General features: G+C 42.6%; 1 protein-coding gene across 4 annotated transcripts in view; it reads left to right on the forward strand.

The window, feature by feature from the left end:
• Positions 1–245: 245 nt before the first annotated feature.
• The window catches only part of ARL15 (ADP ribosylation factor like GTPase 15), a 240,324-nt gene continuing 228,542 nt past the window's right edge, over positions 246–12,027 (forward strand). For 3 of the 4 annotated variants that reach the window (XR_005825643.1, XM_040580217.1, XM_040580219.1), the window contains exon 1: positions 246–526. Coding sequence is in view for 1 of the 4 variants with exons in the window: in XM_040580219.1 (XP_040436153.1) it covers positions 515–526 (12 nt within the window). In the remaining 3 variants the exon portion in view is untranslated. Of the gene's footprint in view, positions 527–11,142; positions 11,159–12,027 lie in introns of all 4 variants that reach the window. The other variant, XM_040580218.1, reaches the window with a different exon arrangement.

Consider the following 12,027-nt stretch of genomic DNA (forward strand, 5'->3'; position numbering starts at 1 on the left):
CGCGACCAGAGACGAGCCGCCGCGTGCGCCTTTAAGAGCGCCCGGGCCGCGCCCCACGTGTGCCATCAGCTGACAGCGGCGTCGCTGCGGGCGCCGGGCTGGGGTTGGCTGTGTGGCGGCCGCCCCGCCCCGCCCCGCGCCGCGCGCCCCGCCGCTGCCGCGCGCCCCTCCCCCCGCCCCCCGCCCCTCCCCACCCCGCCCCTCCCCTCCCTCCCCTCGCGCGCGCAGGGCCGCTGCGGCGCGGTGAGGCGCGGGCGGCGGCGGCGGCTCTGACAGCGCCGTGGGGCGCGGCGCCCCCGGACCCTCTGCTGGCGCTCGGGGCGGCGGCGGCCGAGCTCGCACCTTGCGGCGGCGACCGAGCTCCCCGCGCCGCCGAGGCCGGCGGGCCGGCGGCAGGAAGCGCAGCTCCCCCTGACGGCGGGGCTGCCGGTGGCCCAGCGCTGCTGTCAGCCGGGCGGGCGCCCGCGGCTCCGGAGACCCCCTCGGCAGCGCGGCGCCCGGCGCCACCCGGTACATGGATTACCTGGTAGGTTCCCCCGGCGGGAGCGGGGCGCCCCCCGCCGCGCCGCCCCCCGCCGCCGGCCCGTCGGACATCTTACCCGAACGTGCCGCGGCTGCGGCGGCGTCCCCGGCGGGGGCTGTGCGTGTAGGGGGCAGGTGGGGCGGTGGCCGCGGGCAGGGGCGGTGGGTGGCCGGCGCCCGGCCGCGCTGCCTTCCCCCGGCCCGCTGGGCAGTTAAAGGGTGATAAACCGGCAGGGCTCCGCTCATTTGGCCGCTATTAGATTGCTAAAGCCGTGACCCGGGTCGCTGTTTTTTTCCTAAATGCATGAGCTTAGGGTACGCTTGAATGAGCTAAATTGTCACCCTGGGCGGGTTGGGCCCTGCGCCCTGGCACCTGGTATTCAGGGGTAGCGTTTATTGCGCTTTAATGAATATTGGCTTGATTCGCCTGTGAGAGATCGTATCACCGGCGCGCACTCTAAGCTGGGGTCGTGGTGGCTGTTCAGACTCACAGGCTCGGCAGGCAAACCCAGTGGCACGGCTGTGTTATGAGCTGATGACTTGTTGGAGTACGGTAACCGCTTACTTTGCCTTTTCGACATCACAGCAGGATGTGCACTGGGCACATCCCATCCCTCGAGCTCCGTTGCCTTAAGTGCGGGCCGTGGGCTGTGCCCATGTGCCCCCTCCTTCGTGGGGCGCTGCGAAGGGCGGTGGGGAGCAGGTCTCTTTTGGCTGTCCCCTGTTTGCTGTTGGTGTCAGGTGTGACCAGCCGCGAGGTATCTGCAGTCAGAAATTTGACTTGGCCTTTCTGATGCATTCACACAAAGGTGCGCGTGGGTGTAATCTTTCAAGAGGGGTTCGTCAGCTGGTCAACAGAATCTCTGGAGATGCTCTTTTTAGTGAATTGATTTGGAAATTTCCCATATTAAGATGAGATCTATGTGCAGTGGCTGACTTTTCCTTCTCTGACAATGAAATTAATTAAACCAGAAACATATTAAATATTTACTTAACTACTATTCTGGCCTCCATGTAGCTTAGATTTATTTTGAGTTATTCAGCTTAATAGAAGGAAGGGGAAAAAAAGTTTTAGGCCTTCCTTCCTGAGTTCAGGTAACAGAGGGAGAATAGAAAATGAGTCTTGTGTGGCAGAAACAGTAGGTAGACATCTCTTTAAGAGCCTAGTTAATGAAATACTGATAATAAACTTGCCAAGTGCAGCCTTGTAGCTCCTTGAGAGCCTGGAGCTGTTTCTTAATTTTTTTTCCTTTATAAACTTAAATCCAGATGAAACTGGCCATCCTGCACTTTTCAAAATGCTTACATTAACCTTTGTGACTGCTACAGGTGTTGTGTGGAAGCCCAGCCACTCCGAGAACAATAAATTTAATAAGCCTTGGAAACTGAGAGTATGCTTTTGTATTAACTAAAGGGGGGGGAGGAGATTAAATAGCTCTACATTCCCCCCCCCTCCCCCCCCTTACTCTCGTTCTCCACTTGATCCTTTTCCTCTTTGCTGTTGGGTGGCCTCCTTTGGTGACATCTTGAAAAGAAGTGAATCTTCAGGATAATGATGTCCTGAATGTTCATGCACTTTTTGCTTAATGCTTCTGCTCTATCAAGGAGTGTCTCTGAAGACAGACTTTCTCAAGGGCTCATCAGTCTCACAGCATGTTATAGTGCCATGTGAAACGTGAAGGATTCTTTCGATGTAGAAGTTGTTACAGAGCAACCAAGTTATTTTTTTATAGATGGTGAAAAACAGAGATTGGAGTTAATAGTTTAAACAGGATGCTGATCCACTGGTGGTCTCGGACAGTCTAAGATGCCATCATCTATCACTGACCAGCACTTGTTGCTGGGGTTTCCATACCTGTTAGTCCCTTGATCTTTGGAATACTTGTTGCAACTGACATCAACTCTTTTAAACCAAAGGAGAAAAAAAAAAAAAAAGGAAAGCCTTTAATTTTTTGCATCTGTGTATAACTTGGACAGGAGACATATTCTGTCTGGCAGTTCAAATACTTCCTTGTGTGTTTGTGCAGCGGACTTCCCCTCCCAGTCCTTACCCCCACCAAATGCAGGAGGTTGGTCCTCCTTCACCTTTCTCTGTTAATGGTAGTAAATGGAATGGCTCTTCTGAACAGTGGATTCAGGCATCTTATAAAATCTGCTTTGACAAAAAGAACTGATGGTGGTGAGTTATGGAAGTCATCTACAACACGCTTTCAGCCTGGAGGACCAAGCTGTTGCCACAGTCCGTCCTAGTGTAAAGGTGCGCCTGCTCTTTCTTTATGCAAGACTTGCAGTTATAGTATGAATGTTAACCTGTAGATGTAGAACCACCACCTTGTTATTTTCATAACAGTGGTAGTAAAAAGTGGTACATGTTAGGGAATGTTGCGTTTTATCCATTTATGTTGGGATCCTGCACCTATGTGTTGGGATCCTGCACCTATGTGGGCTTCAGAACTTCAGCAGAAGATCCCTTTGCTGGTTCCTTGTGTTGGGCAGTGTGTTGCAGCCTGCAGACAGTGAGATTTTCTCCCCTGCCTTTAATGTGAAGCAGACAGCAGGGCAAAGGGTGCAGTTGTTTCTGGCTACAGTAGTTCCTTGACAGAGCATTAGATGAAGTTTTGGTTAGCAGTGTGGCTGAATGAGGAAGTTCAGTGGAAAGAGGCTAGAATAACTGAGGTCAGGTTTGCTGCAGTGTGGACTCAGGAGGCGTTGCCTCTCAATGAAGACTCTACCCTCAAGCTAGCTCTTCCCAGACTTACATAGGAAGGTTCTTTTCCTGATTTGTCCTGGATGGGGCCTACATGGGTCAAGAGTTTCTTTCTCCTTTAAGGAGCTGATCCCAAGAAATACTACACATCTGCAGCACCTGCTAATATCAGCAGGTTATTGACAAGGTTCAGAGCCAGGTCAGCTGGAGCCAGCTTGGACTATGGCCCTGAAGCATGTATGGGTAGATACCCAGAACCTGTGTAGGAGCTCTCCTACTTACAGTGTGATCCTTGATTTATGGCTAATGCCATTTGATAAAGTGCTGGTATCAGAAGAGTATCTTCTGTGGTGCTCTGGTCTGGTTTTGCGTTAGGAGAGTGGGACTAGCTTCGGTGTCTTTAATAGCCAGAAGAAGCTCTTGAGCCTGATGCCTGTGTTATTTTTGTATTGATATAGTTACAATGTTAGGAGCGGTGTGTTTTTTGTGGTTGTTTTGTTGTTTGGGGTTTTTTTAATCAACATAGCTGAGCCAGGTTCAAACTCTGGAAAAGAATCCATGCTCACTGATTTAGAGGCACCTTTTACTCATACGTTTTATTCTCCTTGTATTGAAGTTAACTCCTTTAAAACATGCTATGTGAACACAGCTGCATCAATGGAGGTTTGTAGGTTTCTGTGACTACACAATCCTGTGGTGTTTCTGCAGCCTTCTTCTGCTTAATTCTTTCTGCATTGTGTCTGGAAGGATTATAATGTATACATAGACTTGTGTTGGCTGGCTTATGTTCAGTAGACTATGCTTAATTTAAGAAATTATGGCATGATGCATCTTGTGAAAAGCATGGCGTGTGGCTGATCTTACAATTTTTGTTTGGAGAACTTGTGGACAAGCAATAGCAATGCTTCAGTTTTTTGTGTGTGGTACTTGGAATGCAAATTTTGAGCTGCTGAGTAGACTTCCACAGTATACTACTTCAGCAGCATCCTCCTCAGTACTAGATAAGGATCTTACATTGACTGGTTGCATGTATCAGCCTGGTCTGTGTAGAATTTTTAAAGCTACTTTAGAGGGTGATGTAGAAATTTGAATCAGTGTGATTGCACAAAAAAGGTCTTACATTGCTCTTGACAGTTTGTAAGATAAATTTGATAACCTGTTTAGCTTTGTACAAATACACATTTTTTTTTTAATTGGATTAAAATGATTAATATCCTTTTTAATTAGAAAGGATTTTTAATGATAGCTTATTTTTAAATTGTATCCTGTACTATGTAGTATCTCAGTTGTATATAAGAATATTTTTTCAGTAGGTAATGAAGAGTATATTCCAACCTCAAATGGAAGGTAACGCTTCTTGCATGAACAACCATGTCAACTTTAGTGATTTTTTTCTTTTTTCCTTTTTCCCCCCTCTGAAAAGTTAAGTATGAATGAGTATTGCAAAGTCAAGAGAATGCACACTCTTAGTGCAGTAGAATCCTTGTTGCTTGGTTTTTGGTTTTTTTTTTTTTTTTTTACTATAAGAAGCTTGAGGTTTTTTGGTTCTGTATATGTTTGTTAGCTGTTACGAAAGGTTTTACTTCTGTATGTGTGCACACAGAAGCTAAAATTTGGGTAGTTTTTGAATAAATTGGACTAGATTTTCAAATCTGCGATTAATAGGCCTTGAAGTGACTTCACATTTTTTTGGTTTCTGAATGGTCTTAACCTCAGGTTCTGGGTAGTTAGTGTTCAGGCAAAGTTGTTCTTGGCTCGGGAAAGCTGCATATGCCAAGCTATGGTGTTCTGAAAAACATTAGGTGATATTAAAAGGAAAATAAAATGTTTCTGAGCAACTTTTGCTTACCTTTAAGACCTTCCCTTTTATTTAGTTGGACCCTTTAATTTACTTGGAGAGATTTGATTTAGAAAGTGGCAATACAGGTTAGATTGTGATCACTTAGTGGTTTTGATGTACTTAAGATTCTTTCTGTCCATTGCTGTTGCCTGTTCCATTGTTTGGTATCTGTAGGCCATAGAAAACATTCTTTCATAGACTACAAATGGCATTACGGAGGCATCTGTTTGAAGGTTAAAGTCTTACTTCACTGAAACTTTGTAAACCAGTAGCTGCTGTTCTTTGAAGTAAGGAAGGATCAGGGAAGTTGATGCTAGTAACCCTGGATTTTCCCTTGGAGGCATGTATAGGTCTTTGATACATCACCTGCCACATAAGCAATGAAGTTCTGTGTAGCCTTGCCCTCTTACCATTTGCTGAACATCCCTGTCATCGTAGGAATTTTGTCTGCTGTTACGTAACAATAAAGATAATTGGGGCTGTCTGTTGACTCATCTATTGGTTGTAACATCGTTGAAATTTTACACCCTCTGCAGAGCACAGGGTCTTCTATCTTGAGGTACTATCCCTCTTTCAGTTTGGGAAGCTTATTAGGCGCAAGGGTAAGGGGTCTGACAGTTGTTTCAAGGTAAAGATAGAACTGAACGCAGGAAAGAGGGCAACTGGCAGGTGTAGGATCAGCTAGTGTACAGGGTACGTGCAGTTGTATTAGTGTTTGAATCAGATGCAGATTTTTGAAGTGGATCTTAGTCACCTCTACTTACTGTACCTGGGTTTGCATTGCGGAGTGATCGCAGATCATGCAATCTTGCTATTTTACAGATGAAATGGTTTGGAAGATGCATCAGCTAATGGGTTTTCAGTCCACAGGACCAGATCAGAACTAGTTTGAAGTAAAATGCCTGAAGTACCTAGTACAAATACTTGGTCTTCAGCACCAGCATTTGCTGTGCTGCAGTACTTGCTGTTGTTTACATAGCCAGGGTCACTTAGTCTGGAAGTGAGAATGCTGCTGCTTTTGATTACTTTCTGCATCAGCACAGCAATGTGGGAAGAATCCCAAACCAAATTTTGGACACCCTCACCCAAAGAAACTGCTGTGGCTAGGTTTCTACTGGTATTTCAGCTCTATGAAGCGTAACATTCAAATCTAAATCAACTGGGAATGGCAGATGGAATCAGTTTTGGGAGATGACCTCACTGGCATGAGCATGCTTCTGATTTCAGTAAGTTAGAGAGTTCAAAAACCAGATCAGGTTGAAGACCTGGAAGAGAGGTGCTCTGAAAAACAAATCCTCCCACTCGGTAGAATCTACTTAGCCAGTATTGCAGGCAGTTTTTGCTGAATGAAAGATGTAACCAGCAGTGTAGAAAGGGCAATAAAAGTATTGGTAACTTAACTCACTGGAAATTACCTGGCTGAGCATAGATCAGTGAGCAGAAGTATAGAATTACTTTGCAGAAGAGAAAAGTCAAGTGCTGCATTTGCTCACCCTGCAATAGGAAGCCTTACTGAATTTTCCAGGTAAACTTCTGATTCAAAGGTGGGTGTTACAGTGAAACTTGATACAGCTTCCTTGGGAACCCAAAAGAATGCCTTAATGTGATTATAATTTCCAGCACAAGATTCTGTGAAGTCCCAGGAGTATTGCAGTGCCAGAAATTTCATTCTCTTCAGCTACACAAAGAAAAAGTGAATTAGCACGTCTAAAATCAAATTACCATTTTGCCTTTTCTGTGATGAGGTTTGCATTAGAGTGGTAGATGTTATTGCATCAAAAAATGTGTCCCAGTTTCTGAAAATGTTGATTCTCTGTTACAAATATCTCTACAGTGTCCTTGTGAGTTAGTCCCGCAGTCTGTTGAGCCCCATGATGCTCTGCAGTACGTTGCTCCTGAATTCTTTGGTCAGACCTCCAAGCTTGACACAACATGGTGATGAATTTCACAGAATATTAGAAATGCAAGCTTTTAATAAGTGGGAAAAATCTGTGTTTAGTAAGTACAGAATATTCCTCCTAATACCCCATACTAATTACCATTTGTGGCTTGTTGTCAGTATCATCAGCTCATGTTTTTTAATACTGCCAGCTTGTGATGTTTATTCTCACAGATGGAATTCTGAAGTTTTCTGATTATGTGAGGATATCAGCTCTCCGTTAACAAAAGAAGCATTTTTAGTTTGAAACTTAAAAGCACAAATATGGGCCCAAACAGCAGTAAAGCCATAAGGAAAAAAGCATATGCAATACTTAAAATGTTGTGATTGTTTGGGTTTTGGCTCATTACATTCTGGAGTATATTGTGTTTTCTTTATTTCACTATATGTGTAGCAAAACTTTCTGAACTGCAAACTGCCTGACTGTATAAAAGACCTTGGGGACATAACTAGGATATTTGCAATTGAATAAGAAATGGACTTATCTCATGCTGGAGCTCTTCAGAGTATAGAACTTTTGTCTCACTGGTAAGGTTACCGCATTAGTTGCCAACATGAGCATGTAAGTAGCTTCCAGCTGTCTGAGGGAGAGGCACAAAGCAGGAAATAACAGCTGACAAGTAAGTCCTCATGTTTAGATGCAGTGCTGCCCTACAGCTTTGTTGCCTATAAGGAGAAACAGCAGGAAGAACCTGAAACGGGGTACGATGCTTTGCTTTTATGGTGTATGTTTTGGTGGAGCAGTAGAAGAAAAATTTGTTCAGAGGACCACATTAGCTTTTAGCATTGGAGGGTCTGGGGAAGCAAAATGGCATCCAAGAGCCAGTAGGAACTGTTGATATGGGGGAAGTGAGTTTGCAGATCTTTTTTTTTTTTTCCTTGTTATGACTTGGAGGTTTTTGATAGAAGAAGCATCAGTTTTCTACGTTTTAGCAGCTTTTACAGCAACTACTACCTACTCTATATGATTATGCCTCTAGTAAAGATGGAAAAAATCAGAAGCATTTAAAAATGAAGTAATCATTCTGTAAGCGTCGATAGTAAGTTTCATAAATGAGCATTGCTGGTGCTTCTCTGGCAGTGAATGGGATGGAGATGAGAATGTAGAGATTACAAGGAAATTACATGTTTGTGGTTAGTTGTATAAACAGCATATACTTTGGATGGGCAGATGCAGAGCCAAATATTAAGAGTACGCATTGAACTTGGGAAAAAATCATAGTACCCCTTTTGATATTGGTAATGAAATGGCAGATGAAATTCAGTGTTAATAAATGCAATGTTGCATATATTTATAGCAGAAGTCACATGGCAGTACAGATGATGCATAGGCCTTAAAATACCATCAGTGCTCAGGAACAGAAAAGGGGATCCTTCAGAATATCATCGCAACCCAGACATCTGTCAGCAAGTTTAGGGTATTAAGAAGGAAAAAATCATTTTTACACAGCTTAAATGTAAGGTTTGGTGTTGCCTTAAACACTGTATTTTTGTTTGCATTGTATCAGAAAGATGGAAAACCAAAGAAGATACAGAGAAGGATAACACAGTAGTTGAAAGAAAACAACTGCTTCCATACAAGGTGGGATTAAGTAATTATACCCCTTCAGTCTGAAGAAGAGACAGCTGAATCGTGTGGGGAGGCAATATTATATACATCTTCAAAATCAGAAAGAGAGGGTAAATGGGCAAGAAATAATTTTCCCCATAGAACTTGATGACACTTGTAATCCAGGTACTACTTTTTCCCAGGAGTATAGTTAGATATTTGGTCTCAGTTGTGCAGTAATGTTAGGAAGGCAAAAATGAGACTATGAATTTGTAGTTTCTTGGAAGACTCAACCATTGGGGAAGGAGTATTAAGCATGATGTTCAGATGCAGTGGTAGGCTTGTGGAGGTCCTGAAGCTGTGATTGCTGGAACCTGAGAATGTGTTCATGAGACACTGATTCCCTGTATGTCCTGGTGCTTAGGCTGTGCACCAAACACCTCCATAACCCCCTCACTGAGAGGACAGCTAGATCTAGTTCCAGAACAGGGAAGTGCAGTTAGAAAATGGGGATATTCTGGATGATGTCTGGGAGTGCTCCCCAGTGTAACCAGAATTGCATTGAATGCACAGGAGGTGAAACTTTTTAATTCAGAGGGATTTATGAAGGTACGTAATCTGCTCTAGGGCCATGTAGCTAAAGGATTCCTTCTGCTTGGAGGTCCTGCCTTGACTTATCAGCAAAGTCACAATTTGTGACTTTGTATGTAAGGCCTGCAGCACTGGCTGAACCTGAAACTGAATTGACAGCCTGTGTAGATGCACACTGATGATGCACTCACTCTACAGTGAGTGATCTCTTCTCTCAGTGATTTATTCTTGCCTAGAAACTTGCTAATTTCAGGTTTCAGCAAGACTGGAGAAGAGGTCCAGAATTCTTCCAAAATGTCTATGCTGTTCTTGCTGCTATTAATTTTGTGTTGGCTAACCTGCATTTTTCACTGTCTGAACCACTGCAGTCCTGGAAGCAGTTGTGGAAAACTGTTCTGGTGAGAACATTGCCTAAAAGAGGGGAGAGCATTGTTCTCTGGTGCATCCACTTGATTACTTATTATGATGACAAGAGTTCCTGGATCCAGTCCTGTTTCCTGTTCACATATCATTGCCTTTCCATCAGCATTAGGTTTCTTCTAGTCTCAAAACTCAGATTTATTTTTAATGGTTATGTAAAAGAAGGTTGGTATTTTAAAAATCTAGTTATTCAGCATTAAAGGAGAATATGAAAATATTTCATGTGTCTTTTATCCCTGAGAACTGTATAAAAAAGAATTCAGGGAGTTCAAATTAGATATTAATGGAATGTGCTGAAGGGTTGTGACATCTTGTGCAGAAAGAGGAGCCTTCAAGTTACTGCTTGGAGTTCAGTACGCAAGTTTAGCAAACAGCAGTTCTGGTCAAAGTTTCTGCCACCTGTACTGTAGCATAGTTGTGTGTGCTTTTGGGTACCTACATGTTCTTTAAAACACATAAGCACTGAGAATTTCTTTCAGGCTCCATATATAAAAATACCTTAAAATCTGCATATTGTTTACACTTGTATTGCTAATTTTCACATTACTTACACACTGAAAAAAGATGTAGATGAGAGTGGAAGTGGAAAAGCTTTTGCCTGAAAGCTCCAGTAATTCCAAGCGATTACTGGGGTGAACCGCTTCTTCTATCAATGAGCAGGAGGGCATCTTAATCTTATTTCACTAAAGAAATATACCACAAGGAAAACCCAACAACTCATAGTGCTTTCTGGTTTTGTGGTCTTGGATCTATACTTAGTGCTGTAAATTATTTAGGATTATGGCAAAGCAAGCCAAGGTCAAGTTGAGTCTTACTGTTGGTTGGCAGAACCGAGGATACCATCTCCTGCAGTTCTATCAGGTGCCGCGCCTTTTGTGTCTTTGGATAAACTGATTAGGATCACTTCTCCCCTTTTGCCTACCAAGGTTCTTGAGACTAGTGCTTTCAGCTCAGTCATTGCAGCTTTGAAGTGATCAGCTGCAGAACTTGCTCTTCAAAATTTGCTCTTTTGTAAATATTATGGGTGGGAATTTAATTTTGTACTGCTGAAGGTATCAATATTAAAACAATGAATTTGTGTGCTTGCAGACTGCATCAGAGCTATAAGATTTTTTTTAATTTTTTTTAACACCAAATATTGAGATTATTTTGTCTTGATATTTGTAGTGGTAGTTGAATGCTGGAAAAAATGGACAGAACAAATGCTTGTTGTGAATGAAAGGTTGCGCAGCTGCAAGGCAGACTTTATGAGACATTATGAACAGTCATATAATTAAAATGAATAATGGGCAAATATGTATGTTAGTCATGAGTTTAGTTTACAACTGGAGAAATTATTTAATGTTTGTGAGATGACCCTTCGCCTAAGCAGAAGGGTGCATATTGGCAAAGGTGCATGCTTATTTGACCTGACAACTCGTTTCTCACTTTAGACATGCTAAGTGACTTCTGTTAAAAATAAGTCTTTGTAGAATTGTATCAAACCAGGTATCTTTCTTTTGTAATATTTGTAGGTATATTTTTACATTATTTTTTTCTTTTACTTTCATGCTTACCATGTAAAATCCTTTCAGAAAGCAACAATAAACTGTAAGTAAATTAAATGCAAATTCTCTACAATTGTTTTGTTGCCCAGTTGTATGGTCCAAAATAAGTTGCAAAATGAAAGCAGTAGAAGATTACAAGTATCAAGAATAAATTCCTCATTGTAGCAGCAGATTACCACTTACATTGTAATTCAGTGATCAGAGTGGTTATCTGTAGTTTTCACTAAGCATCTAATTATTTAAATCTATTCCTGATCTTTTTTCAGTGATCAAGCTGAAATAATATTGGAAGGAATGTAAATATTTTTGGGGAGGAAAAGTGAATATAAGAGAGAATCTAGTAACAGCACTGGAATTAATAAGCTTTTTTAACACTGTAGACTGCAGATCGTAAACATTATCTTGGAGGCTTGGAAAAGGGATTAGCTTAATATTTCATTGGGAAATGCATAGAAGCATTTACTGGTGTTGTATGTGACAGTAGGAAGGGGAGATAATTTTAGAATTCATGCCCTATAATAGCTTGTTGATTTCAGAACAGTAGAAAACCCAGCAACAGATGAGTAAGGTAACACAGATGTAGCTTGCTTTATTCTGCTGAAGCAAGGTTCACCAGGCACTTGCTGGGGAATTTGAACTGCAGCTTAGTGAATGTGTAGCCTGGAAGTACTGAATACGGAAAAAAATTTACAGTGCTACACTTGTCTAGAATAAAAGCAAATGATACACATTAAGAAACTAATGGTTTGCTGCTGCTGTGTGTTTACTTCCCTTGCAACCTGAAATGATCTTTTACTTATATGTAAGTTGCATCTGCCATCCACATAGAATCTGTCAGGATACTGAAAACACCAATCACTGTATGTATCACCCTGTGTTTAAGTATGGGCTTAAATTGCAGCAGATTCAGGT

Source organism: Falco naumanni, chromosome Z (genome assembly GCF_017639655.2).
Source record: "Falco naumanni isolate bFalNau1 chromosome Z, bFalNau1.pat, whole genome shotgun sequence".
NCBI lineage: Eukaryota > Metazoa > Chordata > Aves > Falconiformes > Falconidae > Falco > Falco naumanni.